General features: G+C 44.0%; 1 protein-coding gene across 9 annotated transcripts in view; it reads left to right on the forward strand.

Moving 5' to 3' along the window:
- Positions 1 to 17,175, forward strand: part of LOC146809840 (zinc finger protein 567-like) — a 182,544-nt gene extending 165,369 nt beyond the window's left edge. For 2 of the 9 annotated variants that reach the window (XM_085616703.1, XM_085616705.1), the window contains 2 exons: positions 13,603 to 13,854; positions 16,398 to 17,175. In XM_085616703.1, the coding sequence (XP_085472829.1) occupies positions 13,603 to 13,854; positions 16,398 to 17,071 (926 nt within the window). In that variant the 3' untranslated portion in view covers positions 17,072 to 17,175. Of the gene's footprint in view, positions 1 to 13,602; positions 16,284 to 16,397 lie in introns of those variants that run through there. The other 7 variants (XM_085616710.1, XM_085616707.1, XM_085616706.1 and 4 more) reach the window with 4 other exon arrangements.
- The last annotated feature ends 579 nt before the right edge of the window (positions 17,176 to 17,754 follow it).

Below are 17,754 nucleotides of genomic sequence, written 5' to 3' on the forward strand. Positions count from 1 at the left end.
ACGAAATAGACATTCCCTTTCCGCCTCCGCTTGATACTCTGTGAGGAGTTTGCGAGTTTTGGCGAGGGTGAAGCCGTCGCGTGAGTGTGTGCTTGATTTGTCGTTCCAGACTAGCAATGGTGTTGCGGATATCTTTGAGGATGCCCCCCCGTTTTGGCCATACATTGGCCCTTAACAGTGACCTTTAGCGCTTCCCATACCTTGGCGAGGGAGGGCACTGAGTCTATGTTTAGCCGCAGGAACTCTTCCAATGTTTCCCACAATTCCGTCTGAAACACAGAGTTGAGGAGCGCTGTGGGCTGAAGGCGCCACAGCCTGGGTTGGGGCGACAGGCCACATGTCCAGCGTAGACCAGTTGTTATGTACTGCCGAGTGGAATGTGCCTTCACACTGCATGGGGTGGTGATGGCGCCAAACATCCACTAGCAAGGTTGTCTGCCAGTATTTGCTGTAGTTGGCGTTGCGCTTTGGAGTAGTGATGCAGCAACGGGTGGGAGCGGTCCTGTGTGGGCTGCAGTGTTAGATTAAAATCGTCCCCCCCATATGAGATGAGCCGAGCCTATGTTCACTATGCACGCCCATAAGGTAATGAAGTAGTCCTCGTCGTCTATATTGGGCCCGTAGCTACAGACCAGTGTGATCGAAGCTGACGCCAGCTGCCCCAAGTTATGCAGAATCTGCCCTGTGGGTTGAGTGTAGAGCCCTCCTCTGTGTAGGGCACCGTTTTTTAAATTAGGATGGCGGTGCCGCTCGAAAAGGCTGAGTACGAGGAGAAGTATCTATGGAAGGCCCATCTGTAAGCAAACTGGGGCTGCTGGACAGGGAGGGTGTGCGTTTCCTGCAGCATAGCTATGCTGACATGGTGCCTGTCGAGAGATGCCAGGATGTGTCGCTTTTTTCTATGGTCGCCCAATCACCTGACGTTGTTAGGAGTCCTATGTGCGTAGCGGTTCTGTCCCTCGCCTGCCATTGCCTAGTGTTCCGTGTGATTGTGTGTATAAAGTACATGTACCTATTTCGAAGTTTGAACTGTTCCCACATATCCTATTATCCATTGTAAGTTTGGGAATACCCACCCTGGTTCCCCAACATCCCTTCCACATCGCCGATCCCAACTTGCCGTGCTCAATTTCCACCCTCTTAACCCCTCAAAATGCATCCAAGAAACCCCACCTATTCGGTGGCACAGCTGCCCTGAGTTTTCTATGCGCCAACAATGCTGCGGATCTACAAAACATCAGTAACATGATGGTATCTTTGTACAGTGACATATAGGCGCTGACAGGTAGAAGAACAAGTAGTGTTTGGATCCCAGGGTCGCTGGTGACCTCTATTTGAAATTACCCCATGATACAACAAGAGGCAACAGCCTAACAATACTGTCCCCACTAATGGGGGGAAGGGGAGCACCGTCGGAGGCGTGTGTCCCAGGGGGCGTGGCAGCGCCTCCTGCACCGTAATGCGGTCCAAATTCCTGCAGGGTTCTCACTGACTATATTTCATATGATAAAAGTTTGGGCGGCCACATAAGGACAACATGTAACATCACCTGTTGCTCGAAGCGTGCGGTGAGGATTACAGTGTCCACATTCAAACCTGCAAGGGATGGTCAGCAAGCGACCGCCGATTAACGTCAGTCCTCTTCAGGATGCGGTGGACCCTCTCTGCCGCTTGAGGGGGAGCGCTCTGCCCTCTTGGCAGTCAGCACTGTCTTCTTGAAGAAGTCCGCCGTCTGTTGTGGTGTGTTGCAGATATAGTGCTTGCCATCGTAGGTGAGTCGGAGATGAGTGGTATAGAGCATAGCACACTCCACTCCTTCTTGCTGTAGCTTCTATTTAATAGGCACAAATTTCTTCCGCGCCTCCTGGACATTGAGGGTAAAGTCGGGATACAGGGATCGAGCGTTGTTCTCGAAAATAGCGTCTTTCAGCTCCTTCGCTTTACGCAGTGCTGCATCGCTGTTGCGATAGTTGAGTAGTCTTGCGACTATGGGCCGGGGCAGCACACCTGGTGGGGGCTTCGGAGCCAGTGTTCGATGCGCTTGTTCCACAATGAGAATTTTTGAAAAGGTCTCCTGACTGAAACAGGTAACAAGCAGCCTTTCTATGTAGTCTTCTAGACGTTCTGTATTTGTTGTCTCGGGAACGCCAGTAATACGGATAAATTTCCGCTTTGAGCGGGCTTCAATGTCCTTGTTTTTGGCCGCGATCACCTTTAGCAACTTCTCGATGTCGGTAAGTTGCCCAGCCGCCTGCGCATGATCATCTTCAAGAGTGGAGATTAACGTTTCGGCCTCTTTTATTCTGCCATCTTTTCGATCTTTTGGGTAATCTGTTCCATTCTAGCGCACATGGAGTACATTTTCTCTTCTATTGAGGCGAAACTAGCTTTCATTGTGTTAAGCAGCGTCTTCATATCTACCTCGTCCGTGCCTTGATTCGATTGACTAGCGCCATCTTGCTCCGTGTCGTGTGGCTGTCCACTGGGCGTTCTGCAAGTGTCAAATGTGAGCTTGGGCTGCTTGCAGTCCGGCTTTCCCATGGTCGTGGTGGTCGTGACAGAGGAGCAGAGGCACAGGTGAACGTTTAACTGGTTCTCTATGTGCTGGGTCTCGCCCGCGCTTTCCGGTGGCTTCGGTGGCTGTGTTGAGTGCCTGATGGACTTTGAAACTGCTCCGACGTGCCTGGGAGTGTATATTTACTCCGGGGTGCTTGCAGTGTGCACTTCGGCGTCCAGGCGCGTTGGTCGCGCGACTCCTTGTGTTGTCCAGTTGATGCAGAACCTAGTGGCGGCGCCCGAGTTATGTGGGGCATGGATTTTGGTTCGGGGCCTTGGTGACTTAGGGCCTGCTCTTCCCCTCGTTTGTGTTCCGATGAGTGGTATGGCGCCCAACCGTGCTGCCACTGCGTCTCTGCCACAGTCAGTTGGTGGGCTCAAGTGAGGAACTTATGCAGGCAATATGGTTTGTTCTCCAATGCCCACTGGTGAGTTTTGAGGGCTTTCAATGGCAGTTCATGGTGCCTGTGAGCTTCGGGGCAGCCAGACCGTTAAGAGTAGGTAATGCAGAAGAACGTTGGCTGCCCAGGCACCCTGTCAACCTGTGGGGTGTGCCCAGCAGCAGTCTGTGCGATGTAGGCTCAGGACTTTTACGCAGAAAGGGGCGCTGAGAGGCTGTCCACCCACAGCTTCCCAGAGAGACACTGGTGCGATGTAGTGCCCTAACCTTTACCTCTGACAGGCACCAAGTCTTTGGAGGAGGGGCAGGCCCGCAGTTCACGCCGATTGATTATCCCTAGGGCCGGGGAGCGCGCATCCCTGCACCCCACAAAAGCCAGGAATCAGGGTGGTCTGGCCAGGAGGCGCCCGGGGCCCTATGTGCCTGGAGTATGTGGTGGAGGTCAGGCAAGCCCGAGGCAATCTGCAGCACGGGCGGTGAGTCGGCAGTCGCACAGTGGGTAGCGCAGGACGCCACAGCAGGTGTGGCTTGATCCGGGTCTCCAGGTGCTGCACCTGGGCGCCTAATGTAGCTTCCCGGCGCAGACCATCACCGCGGACGCCCCAGACACGCCGCCGGTGCAGCCCTTGCTCAAGGCATGGGCCCATGTCCACTGGATGGAGGGGGCTGGCTCCTCTTCCCGGCCCCTGCGAGAGTCAGCAGATGTATGTAGGGGCGCACTTCGCCTTGGGCGTCTGGATAGGGCCTCCACTCCTGACTTGGGTCAGTGGAGCCTGGGGCCCCAGCCCCATGTGCTGTGATCCCTGCTAACGGCACCCCCGGGGCAGTCCATAACGACGGCACTCAGAGCCTGCCGCTCAATTCAATTGTCCCCCAGCGCCGCCTCCTCACCATCTAATTATGTGTCCTTGGTTCTCGGGTGATTTTCAACAGGGGTGAGACCCTCGCGAATGTGGCTGCATGCTCCCGGCGGCCGGCAGTGGGCCCTCTCCTCACTCGGCCCGGCCAATCACGTCTCGGCGAGTAGGCCTCTGCGGTGCCATGCAATTTCCTCAGAGCGTCGCTGTCGCTTCGTCAGGAGGCACACCCGTGGCTCTCGGGTGTCATGCAGCAAAGGCTGGACCCTCACAGTTATGCGTTCTCGGTGCACGTGTCTGGCAGCGGGCCCTCTCCTCATGCGGCCATGATCCGTACACGGTGCCTAAATTGGTCTTCTGACGATGGGGGACTTTAACAACCCGGTCGCGCCGCCTCAGCTGAGTTTCCGCCATACCGGGGGGGGCTCGCAAGATTGGCAGGCAAATTAAGGAAAATTGCTGGTTCGGGGCAGACGGAGCCTCACTACAGTGCGGCCAACTTGTCCGCACGCCCCCTAGCGTCTCCCAGCGTAACCTGTATCTTTTATGTATATGTGGTAGGTATGAGTGTTGTGGCTGCCAAGTCTTTCACATCTGTCATACCTACCACATGCACTTACAGATAGTTATGTTTGCAGCCATTGAATTAAACACATAAATATAGGGCCTTATTAGGAATAAGGCAGGCTCTATTAAGAGTTTGATGGTTGGACCGTCAAAGTGCTGCGGCAACATCCAGGGATTCGTGATCCCTCGGTGGTGTTGCATTGATGTGAGGCTGCAATATTCTTGGCGGGGCTTCTGCAGCACCACCAAACATATTACGAGTTTCCTGACCGCCTAACCGTTCGTGATAGTGAGCCCACCTTTAAAAGTGCTGCAGTGAGAAAACAAAGGGGGGCCTACAGACCCCCCCCTTCCTGTTACTTCAGGACCATGAGATGCATGCAGTGGGGCACATGGTGTGCCCTCCTGTCTGAATGCACCACTTTCCTGTACAGCATGGACTGCACAGTCCATGCCGTGCAGGAACGTCTTTGGTGCTCTCTTTGCGGTGTCTTTTTAATAGCCACTGCCGTGGGAACCCCAAAGGACCTCCTGCAAGACCACAAGACAACTTGTAATCTAGGGGACGGCCGGTGGTGAGGTTTGGCAGAGTGGGAGCAGGACTTCTATATAAAAAATTAAATAAACTAGCAACGTAATACTCTCCTTAACTATTCCAAGATCATACATGTATGAAAATCAGTTAGTCTGTTAAAAAACTAAACTTAGAGGGAAATTTAGGGTGACTTGGTGTTAATATTGGGTACAGCACAGAAAGCTTGCAAGATAGAAAATTCCACAGTTTGGGTAGTATAATATTTCTAACTCCTACATCTGCCATATGCTTTCAACAATACCAAACATGTTTTCACCATACAATACCATATCATGACACAGCTATAATGTTTGCACATCAGGTAGATTCCAACTTTCTGGAACAAAAATTTGCAACATTGATGAAATATGGACAATACTATCATACACAGACATATAAGGAGTATGCTACTCACTAATTGAACTCCTCCTAACTGAAACAAAAAGCCATCCAATCATGTACTCTGTGCCTTCCAATGCAAAGATTATTATAAACATATGTTTACCTCTGAACCCATAAATCACAAGTAATATTTGATCATCAGTCCTTTTTATTTGGCTGAGAGAACCAATATCATTTTGCTTTTTTTCACAATTTTCTATATACAGGGTAAACTCTACAACAATAGGCTCCTATTTTTTTGCTATTCACACAAAAATCCTGTACATAATATTTACATTTATTTACACAGACATATACAAAAAACAAATAATATGACTTTATGTAGCTAAGTTGTACACCGTTAGTTTTTTCATAAGAGAAAAGTCCAATATTCTATACCCTTGGGGCCTTAAGCTAATTGTTCCTCAAGATAGTTAGATTTTGCTGGTCCTGAGCAGAGTCAGTAACAAAGTTTGCGATGTTCAGGCAAGGGGTAACCTTATCTTAATTAGGTTCCTTTTATTTAGGGGAGGGAAAAAAAGGAAGTTGTTTCCACTGTCCCTGTTTTTTCAGGATCTCTGCTAGACTGGTTTTTATATATAGCCTACGCGTTTCGACCTTTATATGGACCTACAAAGTCGTGGAAAGGTCTTCTTCAGGGCTTGCTTTGCTGTGATATGGACATGTGATCTTGCCGGTCTCCTGCAAAAATAACAGTGAACCTTATTTAGGGTGTGCGATCGTGTAAGTTATGCTAGATCTGGTGAATCATGATCAAAGTTACGTACCTATATTCTTGTTTAGCCTATGTGGCTCAAACCGGAGGTGTTTTCTTGGCCTGTAATAACGTAAATGTGTCTGTATTAGTGCTTCATTTGGCACAAAGCTAGAATAGTTTATGCTCTATTGCCTCGTTATTAGTGGGCACCTACCAGGCTGTTTTCCAAATCGATGGAGGATGCCTGTACGTGTCTTTGCTGTTATTTCTTATGTTGTTGTTAAATGGATTCCAAAAGCCGTTTGAAGTTTTCTAAAAAAGCGGGGGGGAAAAATCGTCATGTTTGGGTTGTTATTCTGACAGTCCTCTGTTCCTTTCTTTGCAACAGAACAGGGACAGTGGAAACAACTTCCTTTTTTTCCCTCCCCTAAATAAAAGGAACCTAATTAAGATAAGGTTACCCCTTGCCTGAACATCGCAAACTTTGTTACTGACTCTGCTCAGGACCAGCAAAATCTAACTATCTTGAGGAACAATTAGCTTAAGGCCCCAAGGGTATAGAATATTGGACTTTTCTCTTATGAAAAAACTAACGGTGTACAACTTAGCTACATAAAGTCATATTATTTGTTTTTTGTATATGTCTGTGTAAATAAATGTAAATATTATGTACAGGATTTTTGTGTGAATAGCAAAAAAATAGGAGCCTATTGTTGTAGAGTTTACCCTGTATATAGAAAATTGTGAAAAAAAGCAAAATGATATTGGTTCTCTCAGCCAAATAAAAAGGACTGATGATCAAATATTACTTGTGATTTATGGGTTCAGAGGTAAACATATGTTTATAATAGTTTATTGATTCTGGCCTCTGGTACCCTTATTGAATCAATCCCCTATTTTTCATACTCTTCCAATGCAAAGATATCATCGTAAAATTGCCGTTTAACCCTTTCGGTGCGTCGGACGCGCGGGAGCCACCCGACGCATAAGTGGCCCTGTGCGTCAGATGGCTCCCGCATGTCCGACGCCATGACCCAGGGAATCCCTCTGGTGCGGGCGCCAGAGGGATTCCCTTTACCCCCCCAAGATCCTCGGGAGCTGGGGAAGAGCTTCCTCAGCTCCAGAGCCATCCCCCCCCCCCCCGGTTGCCCTGAAATGACGAACAGCGCGCACGTTGCGCTAACGTAGTTTCAGTTTCCCTTTCTACGTGCTGAGGGGGCTATCTCAGCCCGTGAAAAGGGGAGAATCTCCCCTTTCCAATGGTACCCCTCCCCAGTGGATCCCTGCGACCCCCAAGAAGGGATCCACCCACTAGGCACTAGGGAGGGGGGAGCGGCCCCTTCGGCATTGTGCCGGCATGGTAATCCCACCCAAAAATATGTGGAAAATGTGTTTTTTTGCACCTAAATTTGCGGTTTGCAGGGCATTCTGGGTAGGAAAACGTTGGGGGATCCATGCAAGCTATACCTCGCTGGACTCCCCCGGGTGTCTAGTTTTCAGAAATGTGTGGGTTTGGTAGTTTCCCAATATGGCCGCTGAGCCTGGGGCCAAAAACCCAGGAGAACCCCTTGCAAAACCAGGTTGTTTTGTGATAGGTAATTTTGATGTCTCCTCAATACGTTTTGGGCCCTTGCCTGTCGTGGGTACTTGACCCACCCACGAGAGTGATGTATCATTTTTATCGGGAGACCTGGGGGAACGCTGGGTGGTAGGAAATTTGTGGATCCACGTAGATTCCAAGGAACTTTTCCACACTGAAATTTGAGGTTTGCAGTGGATTCTGGGTAGAGAAACGTTGGGGGTTTCACGCAAGCAATACCTTCCTGGAATCCCCCGAGTCTCTAAATTTCAGAAATTTGTGTGTTTGGTAGGTTTCCCTGGATGGCTGCCGAACGGGACCAAAAACTCATGTGACTCCCCCCTTGCAAAACCAGGTCATTTTCGGATACATAGGGGGCATCTGAGTTTTTGGTCCCGGGGTCGGCAGCCATCTAGATAAACCTACCAGACCCACACATTTCTAACAACTAGAGACCCAGGGAGGTATGGCTTGCGTGGGTCCTCCGACGTTTTCCTACCCAGAATGCCCTGCAAACCTCAAATTTAACTGAAAAACACTTTTTTCTCAGGTTTCTGTGTGGAATCTACGTGGAGCCACAAATTTCCTACCACCCAGCGTTCCCCCAGGTCTCCTGATAAAAATGATACCTCACTCGCGTGGCTGGGTCAAGTAACCGCGACAGGTAAGGGCCCAAAACGTTTTTAGGAGACCTCAAAATTACCTATCACAAAACAACCTGGTTTTGCAAGGGGGGTCACCTGGGCTTTTGGCCCCGGGCTCGGCGGCCATCTTGAGAAACTACCAAACCCACCCATTTCTGAAAACTAGACACTCGGGGGAGTCCAGTGAGGTATGGCTTGCTTGGATCCCCCAACGTTTTCCTACCCAGATTGCCCTGCAAACCTCAAATGTAGGTGCAACACACACACTTTCCACATATTTTTCGGTGGAATCACTGTGCCTTCACAAATGTCCTACCCCACAGCGTTCCCCTCAGTCTCCTGAGTAAAATGATACCTCACTTGTGTGAGTGTGGCAAGGGCCTGTGACTGGGAAGAGCCCAAAATATAGGGAATAAGGGTGGTAGAGCACCGAGAATTCTAAACGCTAATTTTTTTTTCAAAATACATTTTTAGCCAATTCTGCATTGGACACAAACACAAGTGAGGTATCATTTTACTCGGGACACTAAAAACGCTGTGAGGTAGGACATTTCCGCCGACACGGCGATTCCACACAAAAATATGTGGAAAATGTGGGTTTTTTCAGCTAAATTTGAGGTTTGCAGGGGAGTCCGGGTAGGGAAACGTTGGGGGATCCACGCAAGCCATACCTCATTGGACTCCCCAGGGTGTCTAGTTTTTAAAATGTGTGGGTTTGGTAGATTTCCCTAGATAGCGGCGAGCCTGGGGCCAAAGAACCAGGTGCAACCCCCCCAAAACCAGGTAGTTTTTTATAGGTAATTTAGAAGTCTCCACAGTACGATTTGGGCCATTTCCTGTTGCAGCCACTATGCCTACCCACAGAAGTGAGGTACCATTTTTATTGGGAGACCTGGGGGAACACTGGGTAGTAGGAAATTTGTGTCAGCCCGGTTATCCTACAACTTCCCCACACAGGAATGTGAGAAAATAAAAAGAATTCAACAAAATTTGAGGTTTGCAGGGGATTCTGGGTATACAAATGTTGGGGAACCCACGTAAGCCATACCCTGATGGACTCACCTGGGTGTCTAGTTTTTAGAAATGTGTGGGTTTGGTAGGTTTCCCTATATGGCTGCCGAGCCCGGGGCCAAAAACTCATCGGACCCCCCCTTGCAAAACCAGGTTGTTTTGTGATAGGTAATTTTGATGTCACCTTAATAGGTTTTATACCCTTGCCTGTTGCGGGTAGTTGACCCATCCACACAAGCGAGATACCATTTTTCTCGGAAGACTTTGGGGAATGCGGGGTGAGTGGAATTTTGTGGATCCACGCAGATTTCTGAATTTTCGACCACAGAAATGTGAGGAAAATGTGTTTTTTTTGGGACAAATTTTGAGATTTGCAAGGGATTGTGGGTAACAGAACCTGGTGAGAGCCGCACAAGTCACCCCATCCTGGATTCTCCTGGGTGTCTCGTTATGAAAAATTTATTGGTTTACTAGGTTTCCCTAGGTGCCAGCAGAGCTAGGGTTCAAAATCTACAGCTAGGTACTTTGCAAAAACAGGGTCCGTTTTCACTGTGAAAATATGGTGTGTACAGGTTGCATTTTGGGCCGTTTCCTGTCACGGGCAGTAGGCCTACCCACACAAGTGGGGTGCCATTTTTCTCAGAAGACTTTGGGGAACGCGCTGTTGGTGGGATTTTGTGGATCCACGCAGATTCCAGAACTTTCCACCACAGAAATGTGAGAAAAATGTGTTTTGTTTTTTTAAACATATTTTTAAGTTTGCAAGGGATTCTGGGTAATAGAACCTGGTGGGCACTTTGCAAAAAAAAGGGTCAGTTTCCACTGTAAAAATAGTGTGTCCACGTTGCGTTTTGAGCCGTTTCCTGTCGCGGGCACTAGGCCTACCCACACAAGTGAGGTAACATTTTTACTGGGAGACTCAGGGTAACACAGAATTGTAGAGCAACTGTTACTACCTATTGACTTAAGGTGCATTTCTGCCTTCCAAATGAAAGACAATGTGTAAAAAAGAAGTCATATATCCCCACAAACAGGAAGGTCCAGCGGATGCAGCGGTATATTGCTTTCAAACAGCTGTCATAATTATAAGAAGTTAAAGGTGAAAACTTTGACACAAATGGATGTTTTTTTCCCACTAATTTTCAATTTTTCCTATATTCAATAGTTAGTTTCTATAAAGAAACCTTGATGGATCTTCACAAATGACCCCCTGCTGAATTCACAATTTTGTCTACTTTTCCAAAATGTATAGCTTTCTAGGATCCATTATTGCTTTCATACCCATTTCTACCCTTAACTGGAAGGAGGTTGAAAGCACAAAAAATAGTCTACATCCCAGAAAAATGCCAAAACGGTATAAAAAAATGTGGTTTTCTGACAAAAGTCTGCTTGTCTCTGAAACCTGAGAAGATGGGGATTTAAGCACCACAACCCCTTGTTTGATACCATTTGCAGGGAAAAAACAGACACTTTCATCTTTCCCATTTAAAAAAAATTTAGCTCTATTTTGACAAATTTCTGGGTCCTCTCCAGGGTAATCCACAAACCCTGGGTACCTTTAGAATCCCCATGATGTTGGAAGAAAAGGACGCAAATTTGGCGTGGATACCTTATGTGGTCAAAAAGTTACAGAGGCCTAAGAGCAAACTACCCCAAATAGCTAAAAAAAAAAAAAAGGCTTCGCACTGGGGGGAGGGAGGTGAGGAGGCGTAGCAACAAAGGGGTTAAACTCCGTGCCACTCTTGCTACTTGAACAATCTTACAGTCTCTTACACAGTCATCAAAATATTATCTTTTTGTCTCATTCTCATCTTAATTCCACCTTTCATACATTATGACAGGGGAGAAACATAGGGTTAGGAGTAGAATTTACTGTCTTTTGAAATATTCTGTTGTGTCTAGCATTAACATTTGATCAACTTTGTCTTCATCTTAATTTTTCTATGGATATATTTATGTATTTTATTGACCTAAATTATTTTAAAAAATGTGTTCTCAAAGTCAAGCAATCAACTTATTTTCTCACTATGAATTCACAAGAAAACGATTCCCATGATTTTCTTGTGCTTTTTCCAAATACTAAGTGCAGTGTTCTTTCTCTCAGTGTTTTCCATTTTTGAAATACATATGACTGGATTCTTATGTTCTCCAGCAATCCGTGCGCTGGTGAACAGAAATGTTGAAGATGGGGAAAGTCTTGAACTACACAGAACATTACAGAGAAAAGCAAGGAGACCGTTCTCCAGTGGTTCAACAGCAAATGTATTGACAGCGAACGAAGTAGCATTAAAAAGGATCTAAAGAAGTCAGAACACAGTTATAATTCTTCAGACTGTATAAAGTCACTAAATACATGGATTGCCCCTATATTTGAAATAGAAGCAGATATAATACAGAGCTCACATAGGCATAGCAGATGTGACGGAATGACCACTAATCAGCCCAGCTATCACACCTCCCAGACACCCTGTAGAGCAGAACTGCTCCACTGGTGTACAGAATGTGAGAAATGCTTTATTAAAAAGTACAAACTTCTTTCACCAGAGGAGTCACTTGGGGGATAGACCTTACCAGTGCAACGAGTGCACCAATACTTTCCACGACAGGCCTCATCGAGGAGGTGTTGGGACAGAAGATTTATGGCAACATTAAGCTAGTTATCCTAAATGCATGGGGCCCTACTGACCTCAACTCCAGAGAGCGAATATGATTGATGGTGGCAAAGCGCAACATTGCGAGACTGTGGAGGGCCCTCACTCCGCCAACCATTGGGGATTGAAGTACAGATATGGACTGGTGTATGGCTACAGAAAGAACCATATATGTAGCTAGGGGGTGACCTGCCAAGTAGACTCTGATATGGAATAACTGGAATACTTTCAGGGGTGGTATATGTGAGCCCCCGCGGGTTAGAGGTGCAATGGTAACACGAGACCTTAATATGCTCGAACTGTGACTCTTTGGTTGTTGCCTTATTGCCTCTCTTCCATGTGTAAACCCTGTACCATAATTATGTTGCTATTATATGTTAATACTGTATTTGTCTTGATTGTCATGCCTTGCTTTCAATAAAAAGAGTTGATAAAACAAAAAGACTTTCCGGGACAAATCTTGCCTGGTAAAACATAAACGGATCCACACTGGCAACAGAAATTACAAGTGTACAGAGTGCGAGAAATGTTTCATTCAAGTGTCAAGTCTGATAGTCCAAATGCAAACTCATAAGGGAGAGTGCCAAACAAGTGTTTCACTTGCAGCTCAAATCTCCTTCGTCAGTAGAGAACACATAGTGTGCCATATCAATCAGCTATTCCATGAGTGATACTTGCCAGTGATCTTGATAAAGACTACTTCAGAATAGTAGTGCTGGATATGGCATTGGCTGCTTGTCTTAGCAAATAATGTTTACATGTGTAATGTTCAATTGCACTGTTTGTTTAATTCTTTACTTTGCAGTGACAGCCTGGTACATTTCTGGAATTTAAACGGGATGAGTTTCATTATGAATGCTAGCTTGTTTATTTTTAACCCCTAATTTCACTGACTTTTTTTGGTAAACAACTACTCTGTGCTTAGAGATGGAAAGTACCACTGTCACAAGTATCATTTTCAGGCACTTTTGTAATTCCTACACTATATTATTAGGTCTAAAAAGGAAAACTTACAATTGTGCAACGAAAGAATATTATTGAAATGTTTTTGTTCGAATTGGTTAAGACCTACACCCTACATTTAAGAGAAAATAGAACATTTCTAAAGTGTTAAAGTAGATTTTGGGGGAATGTTTTGAGAGGTGAATGACATCTCTAGAATACTTAAGATTGGTGGACTTTCTGTTTTTATTTAGCTGTTTGTTGTAGTTTTGTGTGTTTACTCTTTAGAAAGGCGATTTGTCTTCCTTTGAAGAGCATATGGTCAGTATTCTCTTTAATTAATTCACCTTAATAGGGTTGATGATATTTTAGGAGTGTCACTTGGTGCCATTTTAATTTGATTTTATATTTACATAAGATTATTTAGTGGGAAGCAGTGTTCAAGTAAGATCGTGCACTCGATTGTGCTCTCCACTGTTGCTCAATTGTCCTTTCCTTTGGAGCCCGCTGACATACTTTCAACATTTAATTGTTTGCAAAGCAGTCTCCAGTTTCACTACCTGAAATAAATCTGTCAGGTTTGCCCTTACACGTGAAGGAAATGTCCCCATGTTTCTTTCTTTCAGTATAATTTCTTAAACTTGCAATCAACATTGTATTTATTTTTTAATTCCTTAATCCAGTTTTTGAAATCCATGTGACTGGATTTTCGTTTTCTCCAGCAGGCCTTTGGTCAGCCAACAGAATTGTTGAAGAAGATGAACTCCTAGTATCCTGTCCTCCCCAAAACCATGACATGGGCTACCAAATCAAAGGGCAAATCAGCATCAAAAGAGAAATAGAAAATACAGAAGCTGGACAATACAAATTTTCTGATTGTGAAAAGAAATTACCTGAGTGGATTGAACCCAGTATTCAACTCAAAACACATTTACAGGACAATCCTCTGGTCCACAAAGTGTGTATGAACAAAGGTAGGATCCAGTCTAATTGGCCTATATATCGAAGGACACACCGAGCAGATAAGTGTGCAGACTGTACGAATAGTTTTGATGACGAATCCAAACTTATGCATCGGAAAATTCATTTGGGTGGGAGAGACTATCAGTGCAATGAGTGTACAAAGTTCTTCAAGAACAAATACTCCCTTCTTAAACATTGGCGGATTCACACTGGGGAAAAGCCATACAAGTGTTCTGAGTGTGAAAGATGTTTTACTCAGGACTCTAGCCTAATCGTTCATCAGCGGACTCATAATGGAGAACGTCCCTACAAGTGTCCGGAGTGTGAGAAGTCTTTCACTTGCAGCTCCAATCTCATTCGACATCGTAGAACCCATGCAGGGACGCTTTTCTTAACAGCTCACCTGTGAGCAGTAACGAACAATGATTGATATCCAAAGAAGAGTTGATAAATAGCACTTCCAAATCTTATGTGATTGTGAAGGATTGGGATGGGGGAAACTGGGTCATGTTATGTTCCTGGCAAGTGAAGAGAAAATTATTACAATGGTAATGTCATGATCTTTGGTTACCCATGGAAGGTGATCCTAATTTATTTCCTACTTAATTTACTGTGATGTACTGTTAATATTCTGTGAACAGGAATTTTTCTTTTGACTAAAGTGTTGTTTATTGACAAAATTGATAATGTGGATGTGTGCAGCTGGGAAGTTTCCTCTTTTAGTGCTAGGTACTGAAATTCACAGGTATTGTGATTGAATGTTTTAGACCTTGCGTTGGAAGACCAAATGGCTGAAATGTGGAGGTCTTAAATGTTAAACAGATGGTAACTGGAGAGTTGAGCAAATATGTATTTATTTGCCACAGAAGGCACCAAACTTCTAATTAAACATTTCCTTTTTTTAAGTGTTGTTAGACGTTGTTCCTTTAAATGGTTCACCATTTGACTGTTGCAGCTTTTCAGCTACCAGTAGTTCTTCCTTCACTTTTAAGACCCAGTTTACTCCCAGTTTGGTTTTCCTTGATCTTTGGTTACTTGAAGCTACTTGAAGTTTAAACCAGTGAAGGCGAGCACAAATGATATTATTAGTGGTATCAAAGTTGGCCAGGGTGCTGGTGCTCGAAATTTGAAAGTGGCAATTGCATTGATAATGAATTTAGTGAAGAAGACTGTCCGGGTAGATCACATTACTAAAATCGGCCGAAATACTTTAAATAACATAAGTTAATCTCTGGAAATGTTTTCTTTTTTTATACAGAACAGAAAAGTAAAATCTTAGGAGAATGAAATAACCATGACAATTCTTATTAGACTAATGCCAAAAATATGGGCTAAGTGCATCAGACCATACTCACTGTATTTAGTTTCAACATTTTTGAATGTTTAGAAAACACGCTAATTGAAATATCAAGGGTCTTTTTTCCCCTCTCATGAGCAGTTCTCTTCAGCTGTAATGCGTGCTGCACGGTTCTCTTCAGCCCTTTTGTGTACAGATGGCAGGGTTTCTGCACTTTCACAAACCTGTTCTCAAGCCCTCCTTTGCTTGATTTTATACGTAACTATGCACTTTGTTTTGACACTGTTCTTCAAACTTCAGATAAAGCTAAAACATATTCTGGTAATTTCCAACATTTCTAAGATCTGTGGATAATTGGTAGAGCTAAGAAATGTGCAGGTGCTAAAATATCTGGAAGAACTAAGAAATCTTAGTTTTATACAATAAAATTTGATTTGTCTTCATGTAAATTTCTTCTGTGATGAAAATATGAAGGTATTACAGTACTGTCCTTAAAGGATTAGCCTTAGCCTTAACATATTTGTTCACCATGCTATTATTCTTTCATAGTGGTACTGTGTGTGGATTTGATGACACACCTAGACTACAAAAAATGAATAGCTAAAATGGCACATGCATAACTCACAAAGAATTGGAATCCCCATGAAATTAGCTGTGTTGAAGTTAATTTCCATTCGAGGAAAAATGGCTTTAATATCAGTTGGAATCCCCTGTGGTCAATCAAATATATTTCATAAAGACAAAGATCTACAAATGCAACTAACAGGGCAGCTTCTCCTACTTATGTTTTTATAGTTGTCCCTTAAAAGCTCTTGAAGCACGAGTAGGGGAAGAGTAGAAGAGGGAGGATTGGAAGGCTAGTTTTTTAGTGTTACATTGTCAACTCTTGAATAACTATGATTAAACTATCACCTGAACATGAATTCATTGTGAGTTTAGATAAGTAAGCACTTTGAAAAATCCTAAAGTAATCTGCATAAAAAAACTTCTCCTATATGTGTAACATGCAAAGATTAAAAGGAGAATAATAAGGACATATTTATTAGCCAGTTATATAGTCCTTAAAAATTGGTGTCAAACACGTTGTCCTATCAATTCTTTGAATAACTTTATAAATAATAAAAACATTGTATGTGGACTGCATTATGATTTTGTGATCTTTTTTTCCTCAATGCTTTCTACATTTATGTGTACATATGTTATATTTCCCTACTTGTTTTTTGAAATATGGATGACTTGATTCTTTTCTCTTTTCAGCAAAAGATTTTCCTGGGAACAGTATTATTGAAGAGGATGGATTTCTTGAACTAATGAGAGCATCCACAAAAGCCAAGGCAACTCTCCTTCAGGAGCACAATATGGGATTTATTCACAAGGGGCTAAACCTTAGCAAAAAGGATCCAGAGAAAATATGGCATGTGCAAAGCAAATCTGCTGATTGTGGCATCCAAAAACTAATGAATCCAATTTGTCACGTGAAGGACCATGCACACAGGATTTCAAATGCACATAATAACTGTGGTAAAATGGCACTAGACCAATCAATGGTTTTGCCTTACCAAATATCTCTGAGAGAGGCTACGCAGCAAAATATTGTGCATTGTGGAAATAATTTGAGTAAAAAATCTGGAGTTACTACATTACATAATTGTAGAGAAAGAAGATACCAGTGCAGTGAATGTAAAAAATGCTTTTGGGCGAAGTCTAGTTTAGTAGAACACAAGAGGATCCACACAGGGGAAAGACCATATAAGTGTTCCTTTTGTGAGAGATGTTTCATCCAGGTATCCAGTTTGATTGTTCATCAGCGGACTCATAATGGTGAACGTCCATACAAGTGTCCAGCATGTGAGAAATCTTTCACTTGCAGCTCAAATCTCCTACGTCATCGTAGGACACATACTGTGCCATCACCAAGAGTTCAGTCATGAACGATATGTTGTCATAGCAATGATGGTGACTTTAAAGTGTTAATGTTAAAAGGCTTCCTAAAGGTGAAAACATTTTTATTTTCCATAAACTCGTATAACAATTACATTGTCTGAAATGTGTTTGGTTAAACAATGGCGATAAATTTAAATCATGTTTAATAGGTTTTGATTACAACACCATCCACAAAATGTAATTACTTCTCTGAAAAATTGTTACATGTAGTTTTTCCACTCTGACAAATTGTCATATCATAGATAATCTTAACATCTCCATACTGTAGAGCTTAATGTCAAATGTAGAGGTTTTTTTTAACAACCCAGCCTAAACGGAGGTGTGTGTTCTCAAAGAGATTTCCATCCAGATACATTCATACATATTTTTAATAGCATCCTCTTACAGTTTCAAGTCTCATCCCAACTGAAAGCAGATCCACCAGCTTATAAACTTAAATTAGCAAAAGACTTCGGTATGACCTATTATCCCCTGATGTATTTCTGGTGCACTGCCAGTGCCTGGGTCCAGCATAATTTCAGATTTTTAGTCCACATGGTCAAACCCAGAACACTGCCCTCTTGTTATAAAATAGCATGTGCGAGATATGTGTGCTGTAGATACACATGCTTTGCTTTCTCCTGCCATCTAATGTTGGGTCCGGATGTTTGCAAGTTGTTTTTCTTTGCAG

This window comes from Triturus cristatus, chromosome 7 (assembly GCF_964204655.1).
Source record: "Triturus cristatus chromosome 7, aTriCri1.1, whole genome shotgun sequence".
Classification (NCBI taxonomy): domain Eukaryota; kingdom Metazoa; phylum Chordata; class Amphibia; order Caudata; family Salamandridae; genus Triturus; species Triturus cristatus.